This window comes from Cucurbita pepo, chromosome LG10 (assembly GCF_002806865.2).
Source record: "Cucurbita pepo subsp. pepo cultivar mu-cu-16 chromosome LG10, ASM280686v2, whole genome shotgun sequence".
Lineage (NCBI taxonomy): Eukaryota > Viridiplantae > Streptophyta > Magnoliopsida > Cucurbitales > Cucurbitaceae > Cucurbita > Cucurbita pepo.
The window spans coordinates 2001646-2013957 of record NC_036647.1 but is presented as its reverse complement, the minus strand read 5'-3'; the positions used below and the strand labels follow the sequence as shown (position 1 = coordinate 2013957).

Genomic DNA, 12312 nt, shown 5'->3' with positions numbered 1-12312 from the left:
TTTTTCTTTTTCGCCAATGTATTTTTCTTCTGTTCTTGAGATTGCTTGTGCTTATGGGTATCTTTGGGAATCGATGACTTAGAATTGAGATGTTTTTTTTTTTCCTTTTTGCCTTCTGCTCAAGTATTTGAAACGAGAGGTTGCTTTTTGAGAAACGGAGATGATCTTTCCTTAGGATTTGATTACACTTACATAGAACCCTAGTTCAGCTGGATTTTAGGCAATGTTAAGTTGATGGATTGAGTAGTTTCTGAGTTGAAGATTAACGTCTGATGCCCAAAAAGAATGCTGTACTTTGGAGTTGATAGAACTTCAATACTTTATTTGATTGTTGTAAGTGGTTTTTCTTGAGAAAGAAAAGGTTATTTGCGCTTATGATTTTTCCCATGGATTTAACCACGGCTCTCACATCCTCTTTACACTATTAGTTCAATTTTCGTAACTTGGAAGTCATATCCCTTCAAGTGCGGATTTTAAATTGATCTTTGGAGGAGATTGGGATAGGGAGCTCAGGCTACCACTCTAGATGCAGCCATGAAATTTTATTGGTGGGGTACACATGACTTCGGCACCCTGTAGTCTATTTTGACAAGTGAAAGTCCTCATGCTTGGTTAGTAGCTAGGTTATGGAAGGATTTATTCAATTGATTGAAATTAAAAGGAAATATCTTCTAAGCACATCTCGTAGGTGCTTACTTCATAAAAAAAAAAAGGTGAGCTACGTGCAGATTGTTAGTGTTTAATAGTGCAACATTGGACCCTTTTTTCTTGATGTTGGCATATACAATAGAGTGGAATGCTTGTGGCTTGTTTATTTTATAGTTGTCGTTGGAATAGGTTTTCTAAGTGATGTCATTGGAATATAGAATTTGGGGGAACATTCGTTCTTTTGAAGGCTAAGGTTTGGGCGTTAAGATTTTATGTTATATTATCTGGATCTAGTAATGAAATGATCTTGGACAATTAGGTAATAGTTCAATTGATCATATTCTTTGGAGCTACAACTTTGCTCGGATAGTTTGGAGTCTCTATCTTGACTTTTTGATTTTCAGTTTGCTACTTATGGGTATAGGGAGATGATCGGAGAGTTCCTTTTCCATCCGCCTTTTCGAGAGGAGAGTTTTTGTTGCAAGCGAGATGAATAATAGGACCTCTAGAGAGGTTAGGAGGGACCCAATAAATGTTTGGTCCCTCATTAGGCTCTATGTCTTTCTTCGAGCGTCGGTGATAACATTTTTTTGTTACTATTCTCTAGGTCTTATTTTACTTGATTGTTGCCCCTTTCTTTAGTTGGGTTTCCTTTGGTGGAGCTTGGTTTTTTGGATGCCCTTGTACATTTCTTTATTCATTTATTTTCTGAATGGAAGTTCAGTTCTTTAGTAAGAAAACAGATCCGTTGGATTAAATACCCCCTCCACCCAAAGTCTCTATAAGAAACTGGAAGGCTCAAGTTTATCTTGCCAATCTAGGTTTTCTCGTAGAAACATTGTGAGCACGCTTCTTATTTTCTGCGACCAATCAACTGATTGATGTAGGATTGTTGTGTGGAGAGCTCAATTCATAATATCTGTGGGTGTGGATATGAAAGTCAAAGAATGGTTGTCTATTATTTCATGTGCTCTTTGGCATGTTTGTCCATGGGAATCTGCTGCAGAGTTCTATTGGCGTGCACATGTCTCGTCCCTTTTTTAGTTTTTCTTTCTTGCCTATTTTTTGAATTTTAATTGCCGTAAATTTTTACTACCGAAGTCTCATTAGTTTAAGCATATCCTTGAAACCTACACAAAAAATGATTCATGACCATCTTTAGCTCCACAGAATATGGTATTCTGTTTATATTTCTCTTAAAATACCGTGTGGCTGGTCTTAGTATTTAGAACACTTGCAGTTTGGCTGATTTTCTGTCGTAGTTTGTAAATCAGATTATTATTATCATTTATATTACTCATTAAAACTTTAGGCTGAATCTTACAATAATTTAGTTACTGGATGTTTATTAATTCATTTACCTCTTGCTTAAGTCTTGGGTTCTTTTTCCTGCCAAAGTTAACTGTTCAGACCCCAACATGTTAGGTTCTTTGATAGATGCCCTCTTCTTTAGTTAATGTATCACGTAGAGTGTGCTAATGTCAAAATATAATTTTCTGCAGTATCTTCACGTGGTCGGTTGATGGAAAGATTAGCAATGGTGTTCAATAATAACTTATGGCAATGGCTTTCTGTTCCGCTACAAGAGCAATTGGGCATTAGCACAAATTCCTGGATCTAAGTCAATTTTTAAGTTCAAGCTTGTTTTCAAGGAATTTTATGAGAAAACTATAGTTCCTCAAACTCAAGGAGAATGAATAATGGACAAAGTGCTTGTGAACTTCTATAGTGTTCAGAAGTGTGGATAAATTACATGGTGAAGAGAGATGCGTGGATTGAAAAGTTTACTTAGTATCTTATTAGTCGTTGAAGAGTACATATGGTTTGTTTGAAGGGTTTCCATGGGTAGTAGTTCAACTGGTCTATTTTTATGGTCGTTGTCCACTTCGAGCATTGTAAACTTACCCTTAAAGACAATGTAATTTATTCAACGTGTAACTCCCACCTTCTTTGTGACCTTTAAGTGGCTTTTTTACGGCGTGCTATGTGAGCCATCCCTTATACTAGCAGCGACTAATGTTCCATTGTGTACTATATTTCGATATTCCATGCAACCGAAGTGACAAATAAGGTGGACAAAAAGGGGGGGGGGGTGGATTTCATATGGAAAGGAGAGTTTGGAGATACTTATTTTGCCTATTTTGTTTTGTAGAATATGCAAATGGTTATGAAGCTTCTTAGGGAAATTGAGCATTTTTATATAAGATTATCTAAAGCAAATTCAACAACAACAATAGGTGTCTTCGTAGGTCGAAGCTTGACTTTTTTTTTTTTATTTTTTTTTTATTTTTTTTTTATTTTTTTACATTTTATATGTTGATATAGCGAAGTGAAAAAAAAGTTAATGAACGAATGTACTTCTTCTCCTCGTGAACGAAATGAGTTAGGGAGAAAAATAATAGTAAGTATTTATGAGAGAGCTTGTAGGATGGTTCACTAATACGAAACGATGACAGCCACTTTTGAAGCATATCATGGAACATCTCTAAAACTCAAATAACCCTTGAAATTCTACTTAATCGAAGTCATGTATGCAGAAAGAATATCGTTTTGTAATGATAAATGGAACACCTTACATGTTATGGTAAATTTCTAGCTTTTACCCTATGGTTGAGCTACATGGCATTGTTGGGAAAGAAATGTCGGAGGAAGATCTTGTGGATGGAGGATAATGATAGGAAATGTAACGAGGAATCTCAATGAGGACGAGATGATAGAATTTAGATACTAATTCTTGTTATTGAACCATGGTTCGATTCCTAATTGAAGGAAGATGGAATTGTGTGTTTGGCTAGAATTGTCGAACTATTTCCCTTTCATGATTACTGGGCAACAAACAACTTTTATAGAGGGTCGACAAATTCTTGATGCATTCCTCATGACAGAACTTAGAGATGAATGTGAAAGAAAGAAGGAAACAAAAAGGTACAATCATTAAACTTGACATGGAAAAGGCATTTGACAAGTTCGATTGGACTTTTCTCGAAAACATTATTGTAGGATTCATTTCATCCACAAACTTCTCCATCATCATCAATAAAAGATCATGAGGAAAGATCTTTGCCACACAGAGTCTTCGACAAGGGGACTCACTATCCCCTTTTCTTTTCATAATGATAATGAATTGCCTCGGTCTTTTACTCACAAAGGTTGAATACGAAAGACAAATATAAGGCTTTCAGGTTAGTAATGAAGGCTTAAGCATCAACCACCTTCAGTTTGCGGATGGATACAATCCTCTTCTCTGATTTGTCTAATGTATCTTCCATAAAAATCATGATTAAGACAATAAAATTCTTCGAAAGATTCTGTAGACAAAATCTCAATCTCCAAAAAAATAGAGATTATGGGCATCAATTTTAGCATATGGATGATTGAAGTCTTTGCAGCAAATACGGTTGTGAAAAGGGTGAACGATCGAATATGTACATAGGATTACCCGGGAACTGACTATAAATCATTTTCCTTCTGGAAAACCATTATTAAAAAAAAAATAGAAAAAAGGTTGTCAACGTTATAACTTCCAAAGGCGGAAGGCTCGCCCTAATACAAGCCACACTGTCCAACTTCCCCTTTAGCTACATTTCTCTATTCGAAATGCCACAAAAAGTGGCTACAGAAATAGAAAGACATCGTTGATAGACTCATCCTACAAAATCTTTGATTATGGACATAGGGAAAAAAGTAGAAGCAATAAATCCCACGCTAGCAAAGACAATATGGAAAGGACATCACCCTAAAAAACTGAAGTTTTTCCTTTGAAAAATAGCGTATAAAGCCATTACCTGACTCTGTTTCCAAATTGGTGCCCATTATGTAAGAAAGACAACAATCACAAAGCCACTTATTTATGCATCGCATATACGCTCAGTTTTGGACAAAGATTCTGTATATCTTAGGATGACATCTCACTTTTCCCAGGGAGGTAAACGATTTATTGGGCATGACCTTAACGTACCACTCTTTCAAGAATGCAAAAGCCCTACTATGAAAAAAAATCTCATCATTGCTTTCTTTTGGAATTTGTGAAAATAAAGAAATAAAAAAGTATTCATAGAAAAGAAAAGACACAAGCTTATAGAAAACTCTTCAACAATGTTGTTTATCATGCTATATTTGGGTGCAAATTGTCTAGTATCTTTGCTTCCTTTAGTCATATCTCCGTCTTTGTAAATTGGGAAGGTCTTTTGTAAACACCATGGATAATAGTCTAAGCTACTTGCTCGCGAGGGGATGAGGCATAAGGGATAAGGGATAAGCTTCATCATTGAGGTATAGATAGTCTAAGTTACTTGCTAGGGCCACTAATGATAAAATGAGCTAGGGTGCAGTGGAGAGGAGGTTTGCCTTGAACATATGGTTAGAAGGGTCGAATATTCTTGAAAAATACCAAAAAGAATCTTTTATGCAAATATTCATGTGCTACCTAAAGGCTCCTATAGTATGAAAGAGTGAATAGGTTATTTCGTTTTTTGAACCTCTACTGGATGAATATGCTACCTAAATGCTCCTTGGTGTGATAGGGAGACAGGAAATCGAGCCTGCATTAATGTAAACTTCTAGAGATTGGTTTTAGTCGTGTTGAAAATGAGGCCATTTCGAGGATCGTGCTTGACATATCTCAATATCTTATACACAACTTCCATATGTTTCTCATAGGGTTTGTTCAGAAATTAACTTGCTACACTAGCAACAAAGCTAATGTTTGATTAGTGACGAACATAGTGTGACTAGATTGATACTGGGTATAGCCATCTTGTTTCAGCATATTTATAAAATTTTCAGACCAAGCCTGGTTTACTGCTTTAGACGACAGACTTCCTAGAGTCTACATACCTTCCACTAGTATATTTGTCCTCAAATCCAAGAGGTATGTCCATGTACACCTCTTATCAAGTACAAATAATGACAACCAAGATTTGCTGCAACAGAGAGATATACACGAATCATATTTAACTTGGCAACTGGAGCAAATGTTTCATGGCTAAAGGATTCACCTAGGCTGGGTGAATCCTTTAGCCATGAGGCGAGCTTTAAACTGTTCTATACTGACATTCGGTTTGTGTTTCATCGAAAAATTTTATTTGCGTCCAACCATACGCCTGCCTGGGGGCAAATTTGTAAGGATCCACGTCCCATTTTTTCTCAAGAACCTACAACTTCTCTAGTATGGTTGTTTTCCATTTACGTTTTTTGAAGGCTTTCTAAATTGTGTTGGGAGTTTGTATCGGTTTTGGTGAAGTCACAAATGCTTTAAAAATTAGTGACAGATTAGTGTGGTCTTTGATTGAGCGTTCTACTGTGCTCCTCTTCGTGTGCATGCTCGACTGTTTTCCTTGTGTGTGATAAATGTCGGGTTTTATGACGAGCTATTGGATTAATGATTTTGTCAGATTGGTTTATATATCCTCGGATCTTCTCTTCCCATCATGACAGGGTTGTATCATATATCTTGCTAGACCTTTTACAATGATCACAAGTTGGTGTTCTACACTGGCACTGCAGATAATTTTTCCTTGAAGTTCTCCTGCAAGCTTCTTTTGATTTTGATACCCTCACTTTTGAGCAAACACCATTAAAATTAACTTATGTTCATCCTGCCTGTATTTAGGAGAAAATCCTTAAGAGTTATGAGTGGAAGTGGCCGAAAACACTCGTCAAAGTGGGATTTGAGAGAAGATTCCCACTTTGAAGCTGATAGTGTACAAGACCATAGTTGGCCTGGAAAAGAATCACGACCTGGTTGGATTTCTGCTGAAATAGCGAGTGATGATGGTTCCAAGTGGTCTGGTATGGCGACTACCAATACCGTTTCGAAACCTATGCAAGATTGGGGATTGCTGTCAGAGGAGGAACCTTTACCTGGAACCAGAGCTTCGCTTAAGGAGGATCGCCCTAACAAAGGCTATAATAAAAATATGGACGGCACTGCTGAATGTGATGCTGACAAAAGCTACGACACGAGAATGTCCCCTGATCTAGATGGACGGAGAAGTCATGGCTCTGACCTGTCTGATAGAAATGATTGGATCAGGTCAGTGAGGTTAGATACACTGGTACTAGCTTCAAGAGCTTATATCAACTTCCTCATCCTTTGAGCACAATCTTAATTGTTCAAATCTCTCAAATTTTGTGTGGGCATACATGTTCATTCATTTGAACGAGAGTTTCTGGATTTATGTATTTCTATAAGGATTGGTTAGTTCTTTTCCAAGGGATGGGATGATCTATTGCAATTTCATTCTCGATTAAAGTTGCTTGTTTTGATTGTGTTTCAGGGGTAGGAGTAGAAGCCGCAGTTGGAGTAGAAGCCCTCCTCATGGTAATAAGCGGGACTCGGGATTTCACGATAGAAACCGAAATAGAACACGTGTTTCTACTCAATTGTGCAGAGATTTTACTTCTGGAAGATGCAGGCGAGGTAATGGTTGTCAATTTCTTCACCAGGACGATCAAAATCTGGACGATAGCTTGGAAAATAGGAACAGGAAGGGGGGCCGATCGTTTAGATCAAATTCCCATGATTTTAAGGACCATCCCAGGAGTGGAAGATCAGCTGCTCATTGTACTGACTTCGTGAAGGGAAGGTGTCATAGGGGAGCCTCTTGCACGTTTTCTCACGACAGTGCATTTCATGAATTATCACGAGATTCTCCAAATGATATTGCTAGAGACAGGAAAAATGATCGGAGTAAAGAAGTGTACTTCTCACGTGGTGAGCGTGAACCTTGCAGCAGCAGTCTTGTTATCTGTAAATATTTTGCTGCTGGATCTTGTCGTAATGGAAAAAATTGCAAGTATTCTCATCATAGCCAGCCACGTGCAAGTCCTGAGAGGAAGTCGAGTACTGATAAATGGGAACACGTCCAATGTTCAGATGGTAGGGAACAGTCGTGGGATGGCTTAAAATCGAGTGAATTGGCTAGTGGTTCGGATTTCACTCAGTTGATTGAGGACAAAAAAGAAGAAACTGCTAGTGAAGAGCCAAGATATACATGGCCTTCGGATAAAAAATGTGATCATGGTTTGAATAATGAGAGCAAAACTCGGTGGGATCGAGCTGTTGATATCAAGACAGTGCGAAGCAACAAGAACGATGCCATTCCGAGCAAGGTAGAGAATGCTGGTGGTTGCACAGGCAGTTCTGACCCTAGAGGTCACAGGAAGTGGCCAAGTGATGATATGGAGATGTCTCCTGATTGGCACTACCCTGTGCAACCATCCAATCATGTAGTGAAAGGCGATTGCAACGTTATGCAAGATTCTGGCTCTCAAACTTCCACGGCTTTAGCCATTAGCCATGCGATAGTTCAAGAGGCTCTGGCTAAGAATCAAGACATTGCCATAGAGCCCATAGTAGTTGATATTACTCATTTTCGGAAAAACCATACTTTAACGAAAGATGATACTATTGCATCAGCATCCAATGATAACATTACAATTGACAGAACGGTTGCTTCACATGCTGAAGGCAATCCTTCGGGTAACGTTGTCCTTGGACAAAGAATGGCATATCACAGTGACCATCCCGACGGAACTGTAACGAATCCGAAAATTTCAGATGGAAATTTCAGAGTCAAACTGCAGAAGGAGGATGAAAGCATGCCAGGAATTAATTCTGGAACAACCGTTACTCCGAACATAGTAACGAACGATCAAATTAGGCAAATAACTGACCTTTCAGCTTCTCTTGCACAATATTTTGGAAATGCGCAACCATTGCCTCAATTGTATGCCTCCCTTAATGCGCAAAGTGTGTCAGAAGCACCTTCGTTCCCTTATTCGGACGCATCCGTGGGTGCTTTGGGGGCATCGATGAAGACAGCTCCTGTTATTGAATCCTCAAAGCAACATGATTCTGCTCTCTGCAATAGCTTACAGCTGAAGAAACTTGAAGTCACTAAAACACCACAGAAGAGCACTACAGAAGTGAAGGGTGAAGTACAGATACCAAATTTGCCTCTATCATCTGGTCCTTGTGGCATCTCTGCTGAAGAAACTCTTCATGGGAAGCCAACGGCTGATGGTGATGCTATCAAAGAGAAGAATGGTGATGGCGATAACGAGAACAAAACTGACCCAGCAACAAATGAGGACTCTCAAAAGATTGATACGACAGAAAATGCAAATGGAAACGATGAGATCCATGATAAGAAGAAGAGTAAGGATACGAAGGGAATTCGTGCTTTCAAATTTGCACTTGTGGAGTTTGTCAAGGAACTTCTAAAACCTACATGGAAGGAAGGTCATATCAGCAAAGATGTTTATAAAACCATAGTCAAGAAAGTGGTGGACAAAGTCACAGGCTCCTTGCAGGATGGTCATATTCCTCAAACGCAGGAGAAAATCGATCACTATCTTTCGTTTTCGAAATCAAAGCTCACAAAACTTGTTCAGGTAACTACAAATTTCCTTTCAATTGAGTTCTCTTGTGTTGACTTTGCATTTTATAGCATTTATACTTTGCACTGCCGGTATCTCCTCTCAAATTGTCCATTTTATGTGTTTAACTCTCTTATACTTGACAGAAACGATTGTTGCATTTGTTTGAATACAATCCTTTTGTTGCACAATGGTAGGTTATGCACATACTCAAGATTCAACTTGTTGCTACGATCACATTTTGACGGGCCATTTTTTAGACGTTTTCATCAGGCTACGAATGGTAACATTTTGACGTGATTTTAAGCAGATCTGGAAACCTCGTCACAGACTCTTTTTATATAAATAAGAGATTGTACTAAAACAAAAACTAAGAAGAAAAGGACCATGTGGAATTGAATAAATGACCTTACAACCCAAAACCCTAGCACTAAAGATCCTAATTGAGTCATTTTCAAAATCAAACTTGTACATCTACAATCCAAGAACACCATAGGACAAGTTTCATAAATTTTCATGAAAAAACGAGGAAGATATGGTCGATCCAAGGTTGGGGAAAAACTCGAACCGTAGCTTTGGATTTTTGTTCTTGATCTTCTCCTATGGGTGTTTTTACCTCTCGACCTCTTCAAGGAATGTGTAGATCTCCTCCTCACGAGTCTATAGAGACAAGAATCAACAAAAATTATCCACAATCAAGTAAGTTATTGCCTCTGAAAGTTCACGAGAAACCTAAAAACATACCTTCAACCCCGGTTCACCTCCGTTCATGACCTCTCGTGCGTTTGTCTCCCACGACTTCCGAGCCTCCTCCTTCTAGACTGTAAACCCCAAAGAGACGAACCCAAACGACAACTAGAAAAACTCACAATCTCATGCTCAAACCTGCTCCAGCGAGCCATGGAAAGAGTAAACACTTCTAAATATTTTGTGGACAATATCTACTTTTGATCTTGATTTAGATTTCAAAATTGCTGGGACTTGTGCAAGTTTGGTTTTGATAAAGTTTTTTACTTGTATTTAGCTTATTAGAGGTTGAGCCTTTGAGGATGATAGAGAAAGTTGTATTGATCTTCCATTTTGGAGGAAAGGCTGTGTGCTATGGCAAGTTTGCTTCTTTGCTGTTTTGTGGTTTATATGGCTGGATTGAAATAGAACACAGAAGTAGTGTTCGTTTTGTGGTGCATTAATGCCTCCCTTTGGGCTTTTTATTTCAACATGATTCAGAACTGTTAATAGCTCAACTTACCTAAAGCTGTGGCTCTCTTTTGCCAGTTGTTTGTGTTCTCCACACCTGTTTGGTCTTTTTTGTGTAGCCCTCTCTTTGTACTTAAATTTGTTCAAACGAAATCTGGCCTTTTCATTGTAAAAACGAAAGTCGTGTCACGAGCGTATTGGCAAAAGGATACAAGGGCTCTTTAAGAGTAGTGAAGGGTATTCATGGTTGGCTAGGGTTGTTCGGTTTATCATTTTCCAAATCTTTGGAATAATTTATGAAAACTGGTACTTTAGGATCCAATATGCCATTTCTAACCATAACGTGACTAGTAATAGTTTGATATCATATATTCATAGGGATAGTGATAGAAATGTGTTTCATTAATGCATCGAGTAATGTTTGTCAGTTTGTCAAGAAAAAAAAAAAATCATTCTCAATGTGTTCACAAGGCAACATTATTATTGTTGATGGGTATAGCAAAAATGGCATCCTTCATCCTTGTTCGAGGTCACGCGTGCTGATTGAGACTATTATCTATTCTGGAAATTACTGTGAAAAGATCATATAGGCCAAAATCGGTTGGAGAGGAGAATGAAACATTCTTTATAAGGGTGTGGAAACCTCTCCCTAACAGACGTGTTTTAAAACCGTGAGGCAGACAGAGATACATAACGAGTTAAACCAGACAATATCTGCTAGCAGTGGGCTTGGACTGTTACAAGCACTATGTGTTGTCACGAATTGATTGCCTAACAGAAGTTTCACAAGCAGTATGATTCATTGAGATGTTTGAGCTCACCTAGACGTGAACCTGAACAGTAGAATCTAGCATTACTCGGTGAAATAGGATATACTGAGGCACTTGAGTGACTGGAATTTTATACACCTTACATCAGCTGATGATATATCTAAAGACAGTGTAATATCAATTAGAGGGTCATGCAGAACTTGTGTAACGATTTAGCCGTTTGGCTCATGACTGTTGGGGGCAGTACGGTGTACCCCCGATGCTTGTAAATATACACCTCTTATAACCTCTCTGGTATCGTTTAAATTGACTCAGTCGCAGTATCTCGGATACGCCACGACCTTGAAGATGGCAACCAAACACTACTTCCACGGCTGACCTGCACACACACACTTTTATATGGTCCTTGTTCTTTTGTTTGGATTCATTCTAGCTCAATCTAAAGTATTTGGTCCTCTCTCAAATGTTCTGCTGTGACAAATAGTTTACTCTCTGTTCTGTTCTGTATAATATGTTTCCTCAACGTCTCTCGTTTTCTTGTCAGGCGTACGTGGACAGAGTTCAGAAGACGACCTGAGAAGGCGAGGTTATCGAAGTAAATTCTCGTGTTTTTCATTTTTAAAAATCATCACCATGTATTAATTTGTTAGAATGCTGCTGAATGAAATATGTCATGTGTTACTAGTGTAGTGTAATGTATCTCCCATTAGCAGCCTTTGGAAATTTGTTGGTCTTCTATTTTGTGCATTCTTCCATCTTTTATTGTTGAATCAATGGCTATCACTTTTCAATAGCCAAAGGGCTTCCATTCTTTTCCTTCTTTTTAGGTAACTTTAAACTTGTTCGATTCCTATTCAAAACTAAAGGATCGAAAATTCATGGACTAAATAGACAATAGACCTCTTTGAAGCTCAAAATACTCGATAGATATCAAACTCAAACTTGAACGATCAAAAGTGATCGATAGGTGGGGTCAAAACTACACCGTCAAAGGGAAGAAAAGGGGTAATTAAAGGGCCAACAAGTTAAGGAACAGCTTTTGCAGAAATAGCAAAGAGGTGAAGGGGAAGTATTAGTCAGAGTCCAGATTATGAGGAGGGGCAATGCCTGGAAATTGGATTTCTTTTGAATGAATGAATGAATGAATGAAATGAAAATGCATGGTTTTCTGATCCAAACCAAATCAATCCTTCTCGTAAAATGTTTCTCTTCTCCCCATGGAATCACCCCATAAAAGCTATGCCCTTTCCCTTTTCCTTTTTTTTGGTCTATTGCCTTAAATTTCTCAGTCAAAAAGCACCGGTTGATAATGTGT

At 38.2% G+C, this 12312-nt stretch overlaps 1 protein-coding gene across 3 annotated transcripts; it reads left to right on the top strand.

The window, feature by feature from the left end:
- Positions 1–2963: 2963 nt before the first annotated feature.
- On the top strand, positions 2964–11790 carry LOC111803378 (zinc finger CCCH domain-containing protein 38). 3 transcript variants are annotated; one of them, XM_023687745.1, is made up of 4 exons: positions 2964–6682; positions 6927–9045; positions 9228–9313; positions 11542–11626. In XM_023687745.1, the coding sequence occupies exons 1-3, from the start codon at positions 6237–6239 to the stop codon at positions 9273–9275; spliced, it is 2613 nt and encodes an 870-aa protein (XP_023543513.1). In that variant the 5' UTR covers positions 2964–6236; the 3' UTR covers positions 9276–9313; positions 11542–11626. The 3 variants fall into 3 exon arrangements, with proteins under 3 accessions (XP_023543513.1, XP_023543512.1, XP_023543514.1); XM_023687744.1 differs by having other exon boundaries at positions 2964–6691; XM_023687746.1 differs by lacking the exon at positions 9228–9313 and having other exon boundaries at positions 2965–6691; positions 11542–11790.
- Positions 11791–12312: the final 522 nt, after the last annotated feature.

Bases quoted from the DNA above. Each gene is read 5' to 3' on its own strand.
- LOC111803378 (XM_023687744.1), top strand. From the start codon at position 6,237: ATGTTCATCCTGCCTGTATTTAGGAGAAAATCCTTAAGAGTTATGAGT. The intron at 6,692-6,926 runs GTTAGATACACT...ATTGTGTTTCAG, and splicing joins GATTGGATCAGGTCAGTGAG to GGGTAGGAGTAGAAGCCGCA. The intron at 9,046-9,227 runs GTAACTACAAAT...GCACAATGGTAG, and splicing joins AGCTCACAAAACTTGTTCAG to GTTATGCACATACTCAAGAT.